Genomic DNA, 22,053 nt, shown 5'->3' on the forward strand with positions numbered 1-22,053 from the left:
CTCCTCATCCAACTCCTTGTCTTCCACGTTCTTCTTTCCTCTTCCTCCTTATCCTTCCTCTCATTCTTCCCATCCTCTCATTCTCATCGTTCTTCTCATTGTCATTTTTCTTCTCATCCGCCTTAGCCATCTCGTCTTCATCATTGTTCTCCTCATCTTGATCCTCCTCATCATACTCCTCATTCTGCTTAATCTAATCCTCATCATTTTTCTCTTCTTTATTTTTCTTCTCATTCTCATCCTCCTCCTCCACCTTCCTCTTTCCTCTTCCTCCTTATCCTTCCCCTCACTCTTTTCATCCTCTCATTCTCATTATTCTCCTCAATCTTATCCTAATCATTTTTGTCTTCATTATTTTTCTTCTCATTCTCGTCCTCCTCATCCACCTCCTTTTCGTCTACCTTCTTCATTCCTCATCCTCCTTATCCTTTCCCTTACTTTTCTCATCCTCTCATTCTCATTATTCTCTTCATCATTTTTGTCTTCATTATTTTTTTCCTTCTCATTTTCGTCCTCCCCATCCACCTCCTTTTCTTCCACATTCTTCCTTCCTTCTCCTCCTTATCCTTCCTCTCATTCTTCTCATCTTCTCATCCTCATTTTTCTTCTCATCCCCCTTGATCCTCTTCATCATCCTCCTCATTCCTCTCAATCTTATCCTCATCATTTTTGTCTTCATTATTTTTCTTTCTCATTCTCGTCCTCATCCACCTTCTTCTTTCCTCTTCCTCCTTATCTTTCCCCTCACTCTTTCCATCCTCTCATTCTCATCATTCTCTTCAATCTTATCCTCATCATTTTTGTCTTCATTATTTTTTTCTTGTCATTCTTGTCCTCCCCATCCACCTCCTTTTCTTCCACATTCTTCCTTCCTTCTCCTCCTTATCCTTCCTCTCATTCTTCTCATCTTCTCGTCCTCATTTTTCCTCTCATCCCCCTTGATCCTCTTCATCATCCTCCTCATTCCTGTCAATCTTATCCTCATCATTTTTGTCTTCATTATTTTCCTTCTCATTCTCGTCCTCCTCATCCACCTTCTTCTTTCCTCTTCCTCCTTATCCTTCCCCTCACTCTTCTCATCCTCTCATTCTCATCATTCTCCTCAATCTTATCCTCATCATTTTTGTCTTCATTATTTTTTTCTTGTCCACCTCCTTTTCTTCCACCTTCTTCCTTCCTTCTCCTCATCCTTCCTCTCATTCTTCTCATCCTCTCATTCTCATTGTTCTTCTCATCGTCATTCTTCTTCTCGCCCCTCTTGATGCCCCCTTGATCCTCTTCATCATCCCCCTCATTCCTCTCAATCTTATTCTCATCATTTTTGTCTTCATTATTTTTTTCTTCTCATTCTTGTCCTCCCCGTCCACCTTATTCTTTCCTCTTCCTCCTTATCCTTCCCCTCACTCTTCCCATCCTCTCATTCTCATCATTCTCCTCAATCTTATCCTCATCATTTTTTTCTTCGTTATTTTTTTCTTGTCATTCTCGTCCTCTTTGTCCTTATCCTTCCTCTCATTCTTCTCATCCTCTCACTCTCATTATTCTCCTCATGCTCATCCTCCGCATCCTCATTTTCTTTCTCATTCTCATCCTCATTTTTTCTTTCTCCTCGTTTATATCTTCATCGTCCTTCTCCTCGTCCTCATTCTTCTTCTCCTCCTCCTTCCCCTCAGCCTTCTCCTTCTCATCCCTTCATCCTTCTCCTCGCCTCCCTCCTCTTTGTCTTTAAATTCACATCTACTCCTCATCGTGCCCGTCCTCCTGCTGACGGCGTGCGGTGGTCCCACAGCGTCCGTGGGCGAGCATGGCGCCGCCCCTCAGAGTCCCAACCAGAACGAGTGCGGCACGTGGGTACGCAACATCAACGGCGGCGTCTTCACCTCGCCAAACTACCCCAACACGTACCCGCCCAACAAGGAGTGCGTCTACATCCTGGAAGGTGAGCTGGCCCTGTGGAAGCTGGGCAATCCAGATTAACTTTTATTTCACTCCACTTTCCTTCAAACAATCCAGATTAACTTTTATTTAACTCCACTTTCCTTCAAACAATCCAGATTAACTTTTATTTGACTCCACTTTCCTTCAAACAATCCAGATTAACTTTTATTTGACTCCACTTTCCTTCAAACAATCCAGATTAACTTTTATTTAACTCCACTTTCCTTCAAACAATCCAGATTAACTTTTATTTAACTCCACTTTCCTTCAAACAATCCAGATTAACTTTTATTTGACTCCACTTTCCTTCAAACAATCCAGATTAACTTTTATTTAACTCCACTTTCCTTCAAACAATCCAGATTAACTTTTATTTGACTCCACTTTCCTTCAAACAATCCAGATCAACTTTTATTTGACTCCACTTTCCTTCAAACAATCCAGATTAACTTTTATTTAACTCCACTTTCCTTCAAACAATCCAGATTAACTTTTATTTGACTCCACTTTCCTTCAAACAATCCAGATTAACTTTTATTTGACTCCACTTTCCTTCAAACAATCCAGATTAACTTTTATTTGACTCCACTTTCCTTCAAACAATCCAGATTAACTTTTATTTGACTCCACTTTCCTTCAAACAATCCAGATTAACTTTTATTTAACTCCACTTTCCTTCAAACAATCCAGATTAACTTTTATTTGACTCCACTTTCCTTCAAACAATCCAGATTAACTTTTATTTGACTCCACTTTCCTTCAAACAATCCAGATTAACTTTTATTTGACTCCACTTTCCTTCAAACAATCCAGATTAACTTTTATTTAACTCCACTTTCCTTCAAACAATCCAGATTAATTTTTATTTGACTCCACTTTCCTTCAAACAATCCAGATTAACTTTTATTTGACTCCACTTTCCTTCAAACAATCCAGATTAACTTTTATTTAACTCCACTTTCCTTCAAACAATCCAGATTAACTTTTATTTGACTCCACTTTCCTTCAAACAATCCAGATTAACTTTTATTTAACTCCACTTTCCTTCAAACAATCCAGATGAACTTTTATTTGACTCCACTTTCCTTCAAACAATCCAGATTAACTTTTATTTGACTCCACTTTCCTTCAAACAATCCAGATTAACTTTTATTTAACTCCACTTTCCTTCAAACAATCCAGATTAACTTTTATTTGACTCCACTTTCCTTCAAACAATCCAGATTAACTTTTATTTAACTCCACTTTCCTTCAAACAATCCAGATTAACTTTTATTTGACTCCACTTTCCTTCAAACAATCCAGATTAACTTTTATTTGACTCCACTTTCCTTCAAACAATCCAGATTAATTTTTATTTGACTCCACTTTCCTTTAACAATCCAGATTATGTTTTATTTGTCTCCACTTTCCTTCAACAATCCAGATTATGTTTTATTTGACTCCACTTTCTTTCAAACAATCCAGATTAATTTTTATTTCACTCCACTTTCCTTTAACAATCCAGATTATGCTTTATTTGACTAAATTTTTTTCCTCAAACAATCCAGATTAAATTTTATTTAATTCTACTTCATTTCAAATAATCCAGATTACATTTTATTTAACTCCATTCTCCTTTAAACAATCTAGATTATGTTTTATTTGACTGCACTTTCCTTGGAAAAATCCAGATTAGGTTTTATTTGATTCCACTTTTCTTCAAACAATCCAGATTAAGTTTTATTTGACTCCATTTTTTTTTTCCAAACAATCCAGATTATGTTTTATTGGACTCACTTCCTTCAAACAATCCAGATTAAGTTTTATTTATTTTACTTTATTTCAAATAATACAGATTAATTTTTATTTGACACATTTTTCTTCAAACAATCCAGATTTACTTACAGTTGACTGCACTTTCTTTCAAACAATCCAGATTAATTTTTATTTGACTCCACTTCCCTTCAAACAATCAAGATTCATTTTTATTTAACTCCATTTTCCTTCAAACAATCTAGATTATGTTTTATTTAACTCCACTTTCCTTCAAACTATCTAGATTAATTTTTATTTTACTCCACTTTCTTTCAAACAATCCAGATTAAGTTTTATTTGACTCATTTTCCTTCAAACAATCCAGATTTACTTTCATCTGACTCCACTTTCCTTCAAACAATCCAGATTAAGTTTTATTTGACTCCACTTTCCTTCAAACAATCCAGATTAAGTTTTATTTGACTCCACTTTCCTTCAAACAATCCAGATTAACTTTTATTTGACTGCACTTTCATTCACACAATCCAAATTAAGTTTTATTTGACCAATTTTTCTTTAAAAAAATCCATATTAATTTTTATTTGGCTCCACTTTACTTCAAACAATCCAGATTACGTTTTATTTAACTCCATTTTCCTTCAAACAATCTGGATTATGTTTTATTTGACTCCACTTTCCTTCAAACAATCCAGATTAAGTTTTATTTGACTCCACTTTCCTTCAAACAATCCAGATTAACTTTTATTTGACTGCACTTTCATTCACACAATCCAAATTAAGTTTTATTTGACCAATTTTTCTTTAAAAAAATCCATATTAATTTTTATTTGGCTCCACTTTACTTCAAACAATCCAGATTACGTTTTATTTAACTCCATTTTCCTTCAAACAATCTGGATTATGTTTTATTTGACTGCACTTTCCTTGGAAAAATCCAGATTGTTTTATTTGAGTCCACTTTTCTTCAAAAAAATCCAGATAACATTTTATTTTACTCCAATTTCCTTCAAACAATCCGGATTAATTTTGTTTTGACTCCATTTTCCTTCAAACAATCTAGATTATGTTTTACTTGACTCCATTTTCCTTGGAAAAATCCAGATTATGTTTTATTTGATTCAGCTTTTCTTCAAAAAATCCAGATAAAATTTTATTTTACTCCAATTTCCTTCAAACAATCCGGATTACGTTTTATTTGACTCCACTTTCCTTCAAACAATCCAGATTAATTTTTATATGACTGCACTTTCATTCACACAATCCAAATTAAGTTTTATTTGACTAATTTTTCTTCAAAAAATCCATATAAATTTTTATTTGACTGCACTTTCCTTCAAACAATCCAGATTACGTTTTATTTAACTCCATTTTCCTTCAAACAATCTAGATTATTTTTTACTTGACTGCACTTTCCTTGGAAAAATCCAGATTGTTTTATTTGAGTCCACTTTTCTTCAAAAAAATGTAGATAACATTTTATTTTACTCCAATTTCCTTCAAACAATCCGGATTAATTTTGTTTTGACTCCATTTTCCTTCAAACAATCTAGATTATGTTTTACTTGACTCCACTTTCCTTGGAAAAATCCAGATTATGTTTTATTTGATTCAGCTTTTCTTCAAAAAATCCAGATAAAATTTTATTTTACTCCAATTTCCTTCAAACAATCCGGATTACGTTTTATTTGACTCCACTTTCCTTCAAACAATCCAGATTAATTTTTATATGACTGCACTTTCATTCACACAATCCAAATTAAGTTTTATTTGACAAATTTTTCTTCAAAAAAATCCATATTAATTTTTATTTGACTCCACTTTCTTTCAAACAATCCAGCTTACGTTTTATTTAACTTCATTTTCCTTCAAACAATCGGGATTATGTTTTATTTGACTGCACTCTCCTAAAACAAATCCAGATTAAGTTTTATTTGATTACACTTTTTTCAAACAATCCAGTTTATGTTTTAATTGACTCCACTTTCATTCAAACAATCCAGATTAAGTTTTATTTGACTCCACTTTCCTTCAAACAATCCAGATCAAGTTTTATTGAATTCTACTTTATTTCAAATAATCCAGATTAATTTTTATTTGACAAATTTTTCTTCAAACAATCCAGATTTACTTCTATCTAGATTAATTTTTATTTTACTCCACTTTCTTTCAAACAATCCAGATTAAGTTTTATTTGACTCCACTTTCCTTCAAACAATCCAGATTACGTTTTACTTAACTCCATTTTCCTTCAAACAATCTAGATTAGGTTTTACTTGACTGCACTTTCCTTGGAAAAATCCAGATTGTTTTATTTGAGTCCACTTTTCTTCAAAAAAATCCAGATAACATTTTATTTTACTCCAATTTCCTTCAAACAATCCGGATTAATTTTCTTTTGACTCCATTTTCCTTCAAACAATCTAGATTATGTTTTACTTGACTCCACTTTCCTTGGAAAAATCCAGATTATGTTTTATTTGATTCAGCTTTTCTTCAAAAAATCCAGATAAAATTTTATTTTACTCCAATTTCCTTCAAACAATCCGGATTACGTTTTATTTGACTCCACTTTCCTTCAAACAATCCAGATTAATTTTTATATGACTGCACTTTCATTCACACAATCCAAATTAAGTTTTATTTGACTAATTTTTCTTCAAAAAAATCCATATTAATTTTTATTTGACTCCACTTTCTTTCAAACAATCCAGATTACGTTTTATTTAACTTCATTTTCCTTCAAACAATCTGGATTATGTTTTATTTGACTGCACTCTCCTTGGACAAATCCAGATTAAGTTTTATTTGATTACACTTTTTTCAAACAATCCAGTTTATGTTTTAATTGACTCCACTTTCATTCAAACAATCCAGATTAAGTTTTATTTGACTCCACTTTCCTTCAAACAATCCAGATCAAGTTTTATTGAATTCTACTTTATTTCAAATAATCCAGATTAATTTTTATTTGACTCATTTTTCTTCAAACAATCCAGATTTACTTCTCTCTAGATTAATTTTTATTTTACTCCACTTTCTTTCAAACAATCCAGATTAAGTTTTATTTGACTCCACTTTCCTTCAAACAATCCAGATTACGTTTTACTTAACTCCATTTTCCTTCAAACAATCTAGATTAGGTTTTACTAGACTGCACTTTTCTTGGAAAAATCCAGATTATGTTTTATTTGATTCCACTTTTCTTCAGAAAATCCAGATTAAGATTTATTTGACTGATTTTTATTTTTAAAAATCCATATTCATTTTTATTTGACTCCACTTTCTTTCAAACAATCCAGATTAAGTTTTATTTAATTCTACTTATATTTAGAATAATCCAGATTAATTTTTATTTGACACATTTTCTTTCAAACAATCCAGATTAACTTTTATTTAACTCCACTTTCCTTCAAACAATAAAGATTAATTTCTATTTGACTCCACTTCCCTTCAAACAATCCAACAGACAAAGGCACTCTTCTTGTTGTTTACGTTGTTGTTGTTGTCTTTGTTGCAGCGTTGCCGCGGCAACGGATCCAGCTGGCGTTCGACAAGAATTATTACATCGAGCCGTCCTTCGAGTGTCGCTTCGACCACATCGAGATCCGCGACGGCCCCTTCGGCTTCTCGCCGCTCATGGAGCGCTTCTGTGGCGGCAAGAACCCAGGCCTAATCACCTCCACCGGCCGCTTCATGTGGATCAAGTTCACCAGCGACGAGGAGCTGGAAGGACTCGGATTCAGGATCAAGTACACCTTTGTTGCAGGTTTACTTCTACTCGCTTACTTCTACTCGCTTACTTCTACTTTGTGTCTTCTACTAGGTCGCTTCCACTTGGTTACTTCTACTTTGTTACTTCTAATTTATTTCTACTTTGTTACTTCTACTTTACTTCTTCTTGGTTACTTCTACTTTGTTACTTCTACTTTACTTCTTCTTGGTTACTTCTACTTTGTGTCTTCTACTAGGTCGCTTCCACTTGGTTACTTCTATTTGCTTACTTCTACTCGCTTACTTCTACTTTGTGTCTTCTACTAGGTCGCTTCCACTTGGTTACTTCTATTTGCTTACTTCTACTCGCTTACTTCTACTTTGTGTCTTCTACTAGGTCGCTTCCACTTGGTTACTTCTACTTTGTTACTTCTAATTTATTTCTACTTTGTTACTTCTACTTTACTTCCTCTTGGTTACTTCTACTTTGTTTATTCTACTAGGTTGCTTCCACTTGGTTACTGCTACTTTGTTACTTCTAATGTATTTCTACTCTGTTACTTCTACTTTATTTCTACTTTGTTACACCTACTTTACTTCTACTTGGTTACTTCAATTTTTTTTCTTCTACTAGGTTGCTTCCATTTGATTACTTCTACTTTGTTACTTCTAATTTATTTCTACGTTTTACTTCTACTTTATTTCTACTTTGTTACTTCTACTTGGTTACTTCTACTTGGTTACTTCTACTTTGTTTATTCTACTTTATTTCTACTTTTGTATTCCTACTTTGTTACTTCTACTTCATTTTTTATTTTTTATTTCTACTTTGTTACTTCTACTTTATATCTACTTTGTTACTTCCACTTTACTTCTACTTGGTTACTTCTACTTTTTTAGTTCTACTTTACTTCTACTTGGTTACTTCTACTTTGTTAATTCTACTTTATTTCTACTTTTTATTCCTACTTTGTTAATTCTACTTTATTTATTCTACTTTACTTCTACTTTGTTACTTCTACTTGATATCTACTTTGTTACTTCTACCTTACTTCTACTTTGTTACTTCTACTTTACTTCCACTTTGTTACTACTACTTGGTTACTTCTACTTTGTGACTTCTACCTTACTTCTACTTTGTTACAACTACTTCATGTCTACTTTGTTATTTCTACTTGGTTATGTCTACTTTACTTCTTCTTGGTTACTTCTACTTTGTTTATTCTACTAGGTTGCTTCCACTTGGTTACTGCTACTTTGTTACTTCTAATGTATTTCTACTCTGTTACTTCTACTTTATTTCTACTTTGTTACTTCTACTTTACTTCTACTTGGTTACTTCAATTTTTTTTCTTCTACTAGGTTGCTTCCATTTGATTACTTCTACTTTGTTACTTCTAATTTATTTCTACTTTTTACTTCTACTTTGTTACTTCTACTTGGTTACTTCTACTTTGTTTATTCTACTTTATTTCTACTTTTGTATTCCTACTTTGTTACTTCTACTTCATTTTTTACTTTTTTATTTCTACTTTGTTACTTCTACTTTATATCTACTTTGTTACTTCCACTTTACTTCTACTTGGTTACTTCTACTTTGTTAGTTCTACTTTATTTCTACTTTTTATTCCTACTTTGTTAATTCTACTTTATTTCCACTTTTGTATTCCTACTTTTTTTACTTCTACTTTATTTATTCTACTTTACTTCTACTTTGTTACTTCTACTTGATATCTACTTTGTTACTTCTACCTTACTTCTACTTTGTTACTTCTACTTTACTTCCACTTTGTTACTACTACTTGGTTACTTCTACTTTGTGACTTCTACCTTACTTCTACTTTGTTACAACTACTTCATGTCTACTTTGTTATTTCTACTTGGTTATGTCTACTTTACTTCTACTTGGTTACTTCGACTTTGTTGCAGGTTTCTTCTACTTTGTTGCAGGTTGCTTCTACTTTGTTCTAGTTTACTTCTACCTTGTTACTTCCACCTTGTTAGTACTACTTTGTTTTAGGCTACTTCTACTTTGTTACTTCGAACCTTATTAGTTCTACTTTGTTTCAGATTACTTTTACCTTGTTACTTCTACTTTGTTACTCTTACTTTGTTGCTATGTACATGACTTTACTTCTACGTTGTTATAGTTTATTGTTATATCGTTAATTGTTACTTTTACTTTATTGCAGGTTACTTTTTCTTTGTTGTAGTTTACTTCTACCTTGTTACTTCTATTTTGTTATTCCACTTTGTTGCAGGTTACAGTACTTTACTTCTGCGTTGTTACTTCTACTTTGTTACCTCCACTTTGCTACAGGTTACTTCTATTTTGTTTCAGTTTACTTCTACCTTGTTACCTCTGCCTGCTAGTTCTACTTTGTTCTAGGTTACTTCTACTTTGTTACTTATTACTTCTACTTTGTTTTAGGTTACTTTTACTTTGTTTTAGTTTAATTCTACTTTGTCACTTCTACTTTGTTACTTTTACTTTTTGTAGTTTACTCTACTTTACTTCTATTTTGTTACTTCTACTTTGTTTCTTGGACTTTGTGCTAGTTTACTTCTACCTTGTTACTTCTACTTTGTTACTCTTACTTTGTTGCTATTTACTTGACTTTTCTCTGTTATAGTTTATTTCTAATTTATTTCTACTTTGTTGCAGTTCACTTCTACTTTGTTCTAGTTCACTTCTACCTTGTTACTTCTACCTCATTATTTCTACCTTGTTATTTGTACTTTGTTCTAGTTTACTTCTACTTTGTTTTACTTTACTTGTACCTTGTTACTTCTACTTTATTGCAGGTAACTCTACTTTATTTCTACTTGGTTGCAGGTTACTCTACTATACTTGTTTTCAGGGTAATCTACTTTGTCACTTTGACTTTGTTACTTCTACTTTGTTGTATTTTCCTTCTTTGTTGTTACTTCTACTTTGTTACTTCGACTTTGTTGCAGGTTACTTATACTTTACAACTACTTGGTTATTTCTACTTTGTTGCAGTATACTCTGCTTTGCACGAAAATACGTCATAAATGAATCTGCTCTTCACTTACCTGACTTTATTTCTCACACACCTTCATAATCAAAGCCTTTTTTTAATTTTTTAAAATCGTTTATTCATACTTATTTGTCTTGAATTTATCTTATTTTTGTTAAATTGTATTATATTTAAATTTATATTTTATATTTACTTCTACTTTGCTCCAGGTTAATTCCGCTTTGTTCTACTTTACTTCTACCTTGTTACTTCTACTTTGTTACTTCTACTTTGTTGCAGGTTACTCTACTTTACTTCTACTTGGTTGCAGGTTACTCTACTTCTACTTGGTTGCAGGTTTATCTACTTTGTTACTTCGACTGTGTTACTTCAAGTTGGTTACTTTGACTTTGTTAAAGGTTACTTCTACTTTGTTGTAGTTTACTTCTTTGTTGTTACTTCTACGTTGTTACTTCTACTTTGTTACGTCGACTTTGTTGCAGGTTACTTCTACTTTATGTCTACTTTGTTACTTTTACTTTGTTACTTCAACTTTGTTGCAGGTTACTTCTACTTGATATCTACTTTTTTATTTCTACTTTATTGTAGGTTACTCTACTTTACTTCTACTTGGTTGCAGGTTACTCTACTCCTTCTTGTTTGCAGGTTAATCTACATTGTTACTTCGACTTTGCTACTTCTACTTTGTTACTTCGACTTTGTTGCAGGTAACTTCGACTTTGTTGTACTTTACTTCTATGTTGTTACTTCTACTTTGTTACATCAACTTTGTTAAATGTCACTTCTACTTTGTTGTAGTTTACGTCTATGTTGTTACTTTTACTTTGTTGCAGCTTACTCTACTTCTTGTTTGCAGGTTAATCTACTTTTTTACTTCGACTTTTTTACTTCTACTCTGTTACTTCGACTTTGTTAAAGGTTACTTCTACTTTGTCGTAGTTTACTTCTATCTTGTTACTTCTATTTTGTTACTTCTTCTTTGTTACTTCGACTTTGTTGCAGGTTACTTCTACTTTGTTGTATTTTACTTTTGTGTTTTTACTTCTACTTTGTTACATCGACTTTGTTAAAGGTTACTTCTACTTTGTTGTAGTTTACATCTATGTTGTTACTTCTACTTTGTTGTAGTTTACATCTATGTTGTTACTTCTACTTTGTTACTTCTACTTTGTTGCAGCTTACTCTACTTCTTGTTTGCAGGTTAATCTACTTTGTTACTTTGACTTTGTTACTTCTACTCTGTTACCTCGACTTTGTTAAAGGTTACTTCTACTTTGTTGTAGTTTACTTCTATTTTGTTACTTCTACTTTGTTACTTCGACTATGTTGCAGGTTACTTCTACTTTACTTCCACCCTGTTACTTTTACTTTGTTGCAGGATACTCTACTTTGCATCAAAAGACGTCTTAAATTAATTTCCTCTTCACTTACCTGAATTTATTTCTCACACACCTTCCTAATTGAACAAATCGGACAAAATAAATGTGTGTGTGTGTGTGTGTGTGTGTGTGTGTGTGTGTGTGTATGTGTGTGTGTGTGTGTGTGTGTGTGTGTGTGTGTAGTATATATACACACACTTACATAGGTCATGATTTATTTGATTTAAATGTATTTTAAACAAACACAAGACCCCAAAAAACTCCAAAGTAGCTTTGGAGCAATCCAAGCTGCTCACACGGTCAATAAGGTGGCCACTATGTTGGACACATCAACTTTATGTGTATTATATTTATCCATGACAGCATTGTTGTTGTAAATTGTGAGTTGTGTGTGTTAAAATCATGTTTTTTTTTTTTAAATGATGACGGATGTGAACAAGAGTGTGTATTGTCTTTGTGTGATGATGTATTGTATATTAAGTATGTGTCCATAAAAGGGTATTTTTATAATTTTTCTTAATTTGATTTTATTGTCATCCTTTTGTTGCATGATTTTTGTATCCTTTTAATTTATGTAGCCAGGGACTGCAGATGGAAATGAGCTATTTAGCTATCATCTGGTACAAAACATATCTGTCTTCGAGCTTAATGTTTCTGTGCATTGACCCTTCAAAAAAAGACTAAACTATAACTAAACTAAACAAAGATATACTATATGTAGTGTTTCCTTGAATTGCCACCAGGGCGATAATTATTTTAAACCCTCTTCTCACTCCGGCGTTTACCAAAGGCATGCGGTAAATTTAGGCCTGGGCTTATACATTTGAGTTTGATGTAAGGATACCATCATGAAAAGCACATTTAATAAAAAAAAACATTATTATGGTCTTCCCTTTACTTATAAATGAAGTCCATGTGCAGCTCCTTCTGATCAAAAGCATGGATAACTTGTTTATAGAAGTCTTCCTTATCTTTCTTCAGTTTTAAAAGTCTCTCTCTCTCGATGGAGATCTTCCTTTATTACCTCCTGCTTCCATTGAAAGTCCAGTTTAGAAAACAGTTATATTTTAGATATGTAATCCTCCATGTTAAAAGTGCAAGCGAGAGGACAAAATATACGATCGCTGCTTGTTGCCACTTCTTCTGCAGCCGAGTAGTCGCAAGAAGGATCACTAGCGCCCTCTACCACCAGGAGGCGGGAGTCATTTAATGACTCATATTTGACACACGGAGCTACGGTATGTTAATAAAACATAGCTGCTTACTGTTCTTTTTAGCATATTCAATACGTTGGACCTTAAATCCTACTGAATAGCTCTTAATCTTCTTCCCTTTATGCGATTTCAAATGATTGAAATCAGCCTCCTCCATTTTGAAAATGATGACAGGTGAAGTGTCACTGGTGACGTGACGAGTTTGACCCGGTGGAAATTCAAGGTGTATGCTAATTATTTTGCGATTCTAGGCAGGCGCATACTATATACCCGGTGGCAATTCAAGGAAATACGGTAAACATTCAAAAATATATCCATTTATAATAAATTCATTGGATTTTTTCAAGTTTTTTTTTTTTTGGGTAGAATCCTGACGAGTCAAACTGTATTTTCCTCTTCTTTCTGTAGACCCTGACTTCCATCTGCATGTCGGCGGACTCTTAAATCCCATCCCAGGTAAGCTCCTCGGCGACATCTTTTCTTCTTGTCTTTTCATGAAGATGCAAGATAAACCTTGACAGCGACCATGACAGGATGCTGTCGAAACACACACACACACACACACACACACACACACACACACACACACACATTTATTTTGTCCGTCTTGTCGCCATTTTTCCTGTTATATTCTCCTCGTCGGCTGCTGTTGGAGCATAAGACCTTCCTCTCTCTCTCTCTTGTCATCCATATATATACAAACCCCGTTTCCATATGAGTTGGGAAATTGTGTTAGATGTAAATATAAACAGAATACAATGATTTGCAAATCCTTTTCAAGCCATATTCAGTTGAATATGCTACAAAGACAACATATTTGATGTTCAAACTCATAAACTTTATTTTTTTGTGCAAATAATCATTAAATTTTGAATTTGATGCCAGCAACATGTGACAAAGAAGTTGGGAAAGGTGGCAATAAATACTGATAAAGTTGAGGAATGCTCATCAAACACTTATTGGGAACATCCCACAGGTGTGCAAGCTAATTGGGAACAGGTGGGTGCCATGATTGGATATAAAAACAGCTTCCCAAAAAATGCTCAGTCTTTCACAGGAAAGGATGGGGCGAGGTACACCCCTTTGTCCACAACTGCATGAGCAAATAGTCAAACAGTTTAAGAACAACCTTTCTCAAAGTGCAATTGCAAGAAATTTAGGGATTTCAACATCTACGCTCCATAATATCATCAAAAGGTTCAGAGAATCTGGAGAAATCACTCCACGTAAGCGACATGGCCGGAAACCAACATTGAATGACACTCCCTCAGACGGCACTGTATCAAAAACCCACATCAATCTCTAAAGGATATCACCACATGGGCTCAGGAACACTTCAGAAAACCACCGTCACTAAATACAGTTCATTACTACAACTGTAAATGCAAGTTAAAGCTCTACTATGCAAAGCGAACGCCATTTATCAACAACATCCAGAAACGCCGCCGGCTTCTCTGGGCCCGAGATCATCTAAGATGGACTGATGCAAAGTGGAAAAGTGTTCGGTGGTCTGACGAGTCCACATTTCAAATTGTTTTTGGAAATATTCGACATGGTGTCATCCGGACCAAAGGGGAAGCGAACCATCCAGACTGTTATCGACGCAAAGTGTAAAAGCCAGCATGTGTGATGGTATGGGGGTGCATTAGTGCCCAAGGCATGGGTAACTTACACATCTGTGAAGGCACCATTAATGCTGAAAGGTACATACAGGTTTTGGAACAACATATGCTGCCATCTAAGCGCCGTCTTTTTCATGGACGCCCCTGCTTATTTCAGCAAGACAATGCCAAGCCGCGTGTTACAACAGCGTGGTTTCGTAAAAAAAGAGTGCGGGTACTTTCCTGGCCCGCCTGCAGTCCAGACCTGTCTCCCATGGAAAATTTGTGAAGCGTAAAATAGGACAGCAGAGACCCCGGACTGTTGAAGGACTGAAGCTCTACATAAAACAAGAATGGGAAAGAATTCCACTTTCAAAGCTTCAACAATTAGTTTCCTCAGTTCCCAAACGTTTATTGAGTGTTGTTCAAAGAAAATTTGATGTAACACAGTGGTGAACATGCCCTTTCCCAACTACTTTGACACGTGTTGCAGCCGTGAAATTCTAAGTTAATTATTATTTGCCAAAAAAAAAATAAGTTTATGAGTTTGAAGATTAAATATCTTGTCTTTGTTGTAATATTTGTATAATTATTTCTATTTGGTGCCTTCATTTAAATACATAATTTTTGACATATTGAATTATATTTTATTATTATTATTATGACTGTTTCTGCAGACTGTCAGTTTGAGCTGGCGGGCTACGACGGCGTCATCCGCTCCAGCCAGGTGGACGAGGCCAAGCGCGTGAAGCCCGGTGACGCCCTGGACTGCATCTGGACCATCAGGGCCCCGCCACAGTCCAAGGTCACTATCTGCTCCTCCGGTCCAGGTCTTGCCGTTGGTCCGCAGGCAGCGTGGTGGTCACATGACCTTGTTGACACACACATGACTCACAGCCGCGTCGCCTTCCTCCTAAATGAGTCATCGCCGCGCTCGCTGATGGTCACATCTTCATCATCATCATTTACACGCTTTGTCACTCCATTCACATACACATGATGGAAAACACATATGTCAGTCCATTCACCTGCACACAATGTAAACATATGTCACTCTATTCTCATACACATGATGTAAAGAAATGTCACTCCGTTCACATACACATAATGTAAACATATGTCACTCCATTCACATATACATAATATAAACCACATATGTTAGTCCATTCACATTGACATAATGTAAACATATGTCACTCCATTTACATACACATAATGTAAACTTATGTCACTCCATTCACATACACGCAATATAAACCACATGTTAGTCCATTCACAAACACCTAATCTAAACCACATATATTAGTCCATTCACATACACATAATGCAAACATATGTTAGTCCATTCACATACACGTAATATAAACCACTTATGTAAGTCCATTCACATACACCTAATGTAAACCACATACATTAGTCCATTTACATACACATAATATAAACATGTAAGTCCATTCACATACACATAAAATAAACCACATGTGTTAGTCCATTCACATACACATAATGTAAACCACATATGTTAGTCCATTCACATACACATAATGTATACCACATGTGTTAGTCCATACTTATACACATAATGTAAACCAGATATGTCTTTCCATTCACATACACATAATGTAAAAATATCTCACTCCGTTCACATACATCACTCCATTCACATACACATAACGTAAACATGTGTCACTCCATTCACATACACATAATGTAAACCAGATTTATAAGTACATTCACATACAAATAATGTAAACATACTGTATGTAACATATGTCACTCCATTCACATACACATCATGTAAACTACATATGTTAGTCCATTCACATAATGTAAACAACATATATCAGTTCATTCACATACACATAATGTAAACATATGGCACTCCATTCACATACACATAATGTAAACAACATATATCAGTTCATTCACATACACATAATGTAAACATATGGCACTCCATTCACATACACATAATATAAACATATGTCACTCCATTCACATACACATAACGTAAACCACATAATGTCTGTATATTCACATATACTTACAATGTAAATATGCCAGTCCTTTCACATAGCGTAAAGATATGTCGCTCCATTTACATACACATAACGTAAACATTTGTCACTCCATTCACATACACATGATATAAACATGTGTCATTCCATTCACATACACATAACGTAAACCACATCATGTCTGTCCATTCACATATACTTACAATGTAAATATGCCAGTCCATTCACACATTGTAAGCATCCGTCATTTCACGAGCACATGCAGTATCACCTTTACTTTTGTCTGTCCATTCAAACATTCTATACATGTGTTTCTCCATTCACACACACCATGTAAACATCTGCGTTCTGTTCATTCACACTAATCATCCGTCTGTCCTTTCACATACTCTCATCATGTAGGCGTCGGTCTCTTCACACATACATAATGTCTGTCCATTCACATAGACTTACAATGTAAATATCTGTCAGTCCATTCACTCAATGTAGGCGTCTGTCAATTTACGCGCTCATACAGCATCATGTTTACTTTTGTCTGTCTATTCAAACATCTACACGATACATTATATTGCCAAAAGTATTTGGCCACCTGCCTTGCCTCACATCTGAAGTTGAAGTGCTATCTTATTCCTAACCCACTGGGCTCAATGTGATGTTTTTGCTGCTATTACAGCTTCAAGTCTTCTGAGAGGGCTGTCCACAAGGTTGCAGAGTGTCTTTATAGCAATTTTCCACCATTCTTCCTTCAGTCTTCTCAGTCTCCATTCTAATTCATCCCAAAAGTGTTCTATTGGGTTCAGGTCAGGACTCTGTGCAGGCCAGTCAAGTTCATCCACACCAGACTCTGTCATCCATGTCTTTATGGACCTTGCTCTGTGCACTGGTTGCACAGGTATGTTGGAAGAGGAAGGGGCCCGCTCCAAACTGTTCCCACAAGGTTGGGAGCATGGGATTGTCCAAAAATGTTTTGGTATTCAAAGTTCCATTCACTGGAATTAAGAGACCAAGCCCAACTCTTGAAAAACAACCTTACACCATAATTCCTCCTCCACCAAATTCAAAATTTCACACTCGGCACTTGGTGGCTGAGTTGCTGTTGTTCCCAAATGCTTCACTTTTCTTATAACAAAGCCGACGGTTGACTTTGGAATATTTAAGGAAGGGGGTCTGCTCCAAACTGTTCCCACAAGGTTGGGATCATGGGATTGTCCAAAAATGTTTTGGTATTCAAAGTTCCATTCACTAGAATTCAGGGGCCAAGCCCAACTCCTGAAAAACAACCCCACACCATAATTCCTCCTCCACCAAATTTCACACTCTGCACTTGGTGGCTGAGTTGCTGTTGTTCCCAAACTCTTCACTTTTCTTATAATTAAGCTGACAGTTGACTTTGGAATATTTAAGGAAGGGTGGGAGCATGGGATTGTCCAAAACTGTTTTGGCATCCTGGAGCATTCCAAGTTCCTTTCAGTGGAACTCAGGGGCCAAGTCCAACTCCTGAAAAACAACCCCACACCATAATTCCTCCTCCAACAAATTTCACACTCTGCACTTGGTGGCTGAGTTGCTGTTGTTCCCAAACTCTTCCATTTTTTTATAATAAAGCCGACAGTTGACTTTGGAATATTTAAGGAAGGGGCCCCGCTCCAAACTGTTCCCACAAGGTTGGGAGCATGGGATTATCCCAAAATGTTTTGGTATTCAAAGTTCCATTCACTGGAACTAAGGGGCCAAGCCCAACTCCTGAAAAACAACCCCACACCATAATTCCTCCTCCACCAAATTTCACACTCTGCACTTGGTGGCTGAGTTGCTGTTGTTCCCAAACGCTTCACTTTTCTTATAAAAAACCGACGGTTGACTTTGGATTATTTAAGGAAGGAGCCCCGCTCCAAACTGTTCCCACAAGGTTGGGAGCACGGGATCGTCCAAAAATGTTTTGGTATCATTGGAGCATTCAAAGTTCCTTTCACTGGAACTAAGGGGTCAAGCCCAACTCCTGGAAAAAAAACAACATATCATAATTCCTCCACTACCAAATTTCACTCTAGCCACTTAGTGGCTGAGTTGCTGTTGTTCCCAAACTCTTCCATTTTCTTATAATAAAGCCGACAGTTGACTTTGGATTATTTAAGGAAGGGGCCCCGCTCCAAACTGTTCCCACAAGGTTGGGAGCATGGGATTGTCCAAAAATGTTTTGGTATTCAAAGTTCCATTCACTGGAACTAAGGGGCCAAGCCCAACTCCTGAAAAACAACCCCACACCATAATTCCTCCTCCACCAAATTTCACACTCTGCACTTGGTGGCTGAGTTGCTGTTGTTCCCAAACGCTTCACTTTTCTTATAAAAAACCGACGGTTGACTTTGGATTATTTAAGGAAGGGGCCCCGCTCCAAACTGTTCCCACAAGGTTGGGAGCACGGGATCGTCCAAAAATGTTTTGGTATCATTGGAGCATTCAAAGTTCCTTTCACTGGAACTAAGGGGTCAAGCCCAACTCCTGGAAAAAAAACAAAATATCATAATTCCTCCACCACCAAATTTCACTCTAGCCACTTAGTGGCTGAGTTGCTGTTGTTCCCAAACTCTTCCATTTTCTTATAATAAAGCCGACAGTTGACTTTGGAATATTTAAGGAAGGGGCCCCGCTCCAAACTGTTCCCACAAGGTTGGGAGCATGGGATTGTCCAAAAATGTTTTGGTATTCAAAGTTCCATTCACTGGAACTAAGGGGCCAAGCCCAACTCCTGAAAAACAACCCCACACCATAATTCCTCCTCCACCAAATTTCACACTCTGCACTTGGTGGCTGAGTTGCTGTTGTTCCCAAACGCTTCACTTTTCTTATAAAAAACCGACGGTTGACTTTGGATTATTTAAGGAAGGGGCCCCGCTCCAAACTGTTCCCACAAGGTTGGGAGCACGGGATCGTCCAAAAATGTTTTGGTATCATTGGAGCATTCAAAGTTCCTTTCACTGGAACTAAGGGGTCAAGCCCAACTCCTGGAAAAAAAACAACATATCATAATTCCTCCACCACCAAATTTCACTCTAGCCACTTAGTGGCTGAGTAGCTGTTGTTCCCAAACTCTTCCATTTTCTTATAATAAAGCCGACAGTTGACTTTGGAATATTTAAGGAAGGAGCCCCGCTCCAAACTGTTCCCACAAGGTTGGGAGCACGGGATCGTCCAAAAATGTTTTGGTATCATTGGAGCATTCAAAGTTCCTTTCACTGGAACTAAGAGGCCAAGCCCAACTCCTGAAAAAAAAAAACTATATCATAATTCCTCCACCACCAAATTTCACACTAGCCACTTAGTGGCTGAGTTGCTGTTGTTCCCAAAATCTTCCATTTTTTATAATAAAGCCGAAAGTTGACTTTGGAACATTTAGGAATGAGGAAATTTCACGACTGGATTTGGAGAGGAGCCAGATGAGGTGGTTCGGGCATCTGGTCAGGATGACGCCCGAACGCCTCCCTAGGGAGGTGTTTAGGGCACGTCCAACCGGTAGGAGGCCACGGGGAAGACCCAGGACACGTTGGGAAGACTATGTCTCCCGGCTGGCCTGGGAACGCCTCAGGATGGAAGTGGCTGGGGAAAGGAAAGTCTGGGCTTCCCTGCTTAGGCTGCGGCCCCCGCGACCTGACCTCAGATAATTGGAAGAAAATGGATGGATGGAAGGTGGCATCCTGTGGCAGTTCCATGCTGGAAATCACTGAGAGCGGCACAAATGTTTCTAGAAACAGTGTCCATGCCTAAGTGCTTGATTTGATACACCGGGCCTAGTTATTAGGACGCCTGATTGTCATCATTAGTGTATGAACAAGTGTCTGTCCATTCACATACACACATCATCTCCCTGCTGTGTGCGAGCAGATCTACCTGCGCTTCATGGAGTACCAGATGGAACACTCCAACGAGTGCAAGAAGAACTTTGTGGCCATCTACGACGGCAGCAGCGCCATCGAGAACCTGAAGGCCAAGTTCTGCAGCACGGTGGCCAACGACGTGATGCTGGAGACGGGCGTGGGCGTGGTCCGCATGTGGGCCGACGAGAAGAGCCGACTCAGCCGCTTCCGCATGCTCTTCACCTCCTTCGTGGACCGTGAGTCTCCCTCCTCCTCCTGGTGCACGTACCACGCACTTCAAGATGTTCCTTTTACTTTTCATGTTCATTAGGGACCAAATGTAGACCACCCTATTGTATTTCTAAGGTTTTATTATTATTATTAGCCATTTATCAACAACATCCAGAAACGCTGATCTGTAATTTGACCCCCTTAACTTGCTTCAAAACTCACCAAATTTTACACACACATCAGGACTGGCGAAAATTGCCATCCAATAAAAAAAAAAGAAAAAAAAACTCAAAATTGCGCTCTAGCGCCCCCTAGGAAAAACATAGATAAAATTGCTTGTAACTTCCATTAGGAATGTTGTAGAGACATGAAACCAAAACCTCAATGCAGGTCTGACTTAAACCTACACTTCATACACTTACATCCTTCAGCAAAAATCAACAGGAAGTTGTCAAAAACCCCTTCAAAACAAAAGTTTCCTTAAAAAAATGTAATTTTTGCCTCTTTGAGCTGTAATTTGACCCCCTTAAAATGCTTCAAAACTCACCAAACTGGACACACACATCAGGACTGGCAAAAATTGCGATCTAATAAAAAATAAAAAAATAAAAAATAAAAACTCAAAATTGCGCTCTAGCGCCACCTAAGAATAAAACACTGACAAACTGCTCTTGGGAAGAAAACACAGACAAAACTGCTTGTAACTTCCGGTAGGAATGTCATACAGACATGAAAAAAATATTTCTATGTAGGTCTCACTTAGACCTACATTTCATTAAGTGACATCCTTCAGCAAAAATCAACAGGAAGTTGGCAATTACCCCTTCAAAACAAAAGTTTTGTAAAACCCCTTCACCTTTTTTCAAACATTATCTCCTCTGAGCGCTTTTAATATAAAAAAAACCTCAAAATTGCACTCTAGCGCCCCTAGGAAAAAACACAGAAAAAACTGCTTGTCACTTCCATTAGGAATGTCATAGAGACATGAAACAAAAAACCTCTATGTAGGTCCGACTTAGACCTAGATTTCATACAGCCTGAGCAGGGAAGCCCAGACTTCACAAAATTAGATTTAAAACTCAATTTAAAATGTAGGTTAAAATTCAAATGAAACACTTTTGCTGGTGTTTCCTGCCTTTACCCATTCAAACCTGCACATTACCTACCTTCCCTGCATCCTGGGGTCACACTGGTGCTTCTTTCTTTCACCCAAACATGCTGGTGCTTCCTGCCATCACCCAGACAACATATCTTTACCTGCACATTACCTACCTTCTCTGTATCCTGGAGTCAAACTGGTGCCTCCTTCTTTCACCCAGTCAACATATCTTTACCCGCACATTACCT

General features: G+C 36.4%; 1 protein-coding gene across 2 annotated transcripts in view; it reads left to right on the forward strand.

Moving 5' to 3' along the window:
• LOC133546728 (neuropilin and tolloid-like protein 2) overlaps positions 1 to 22,053 on the forward strand; it is a 62,527-nt gene that overhangs the window by 16,106 nt on the left and 24,368 nt on the right. For both annotated transcript variants that reach the window (XM_061892544.1, XM_061892533.1), the window contains exons 3-7: positions 1,790 to 1,939; positions 7,214 to 7,462; positions 13,411 to 13,458; positions 15,281 to 15,408; positions 20,504 to 20,732. In XM_061892544.1, coding sequence (XP_061748528.1) covers positions 1,790 to 1,939; positions 7,214 to 7,462; positions 13,411 to 13,458; positions 15,281 to 15,408; positions 20,504 to 20,732 — 804 coding nt within the window. The remainder of the gene's footprint in view (positions 1 to 1,789; positions 1,940 to 7,213; positions 7,463 to 13,410; positions 13,459 to 15,280; positions 15,409 to 20,503; positions 20,733 to 22,053) is intronic.

Source organism: Nerophis ophidion, linkage group LG02, assembly GCF_033978795.1.
Source record: "Nerophis ophidion isolate RoL-2023_Sa linkage group LG02, RoL_Noph_v1.0, whole genome shotgun sequence".
Classification (NCBI taxonomy): Eukaryota; Metazoa; Chordata; class Actinopteri; order Syngnathiformes; family Syngnathidae; genus Nerophis; species Nerophis ophidion.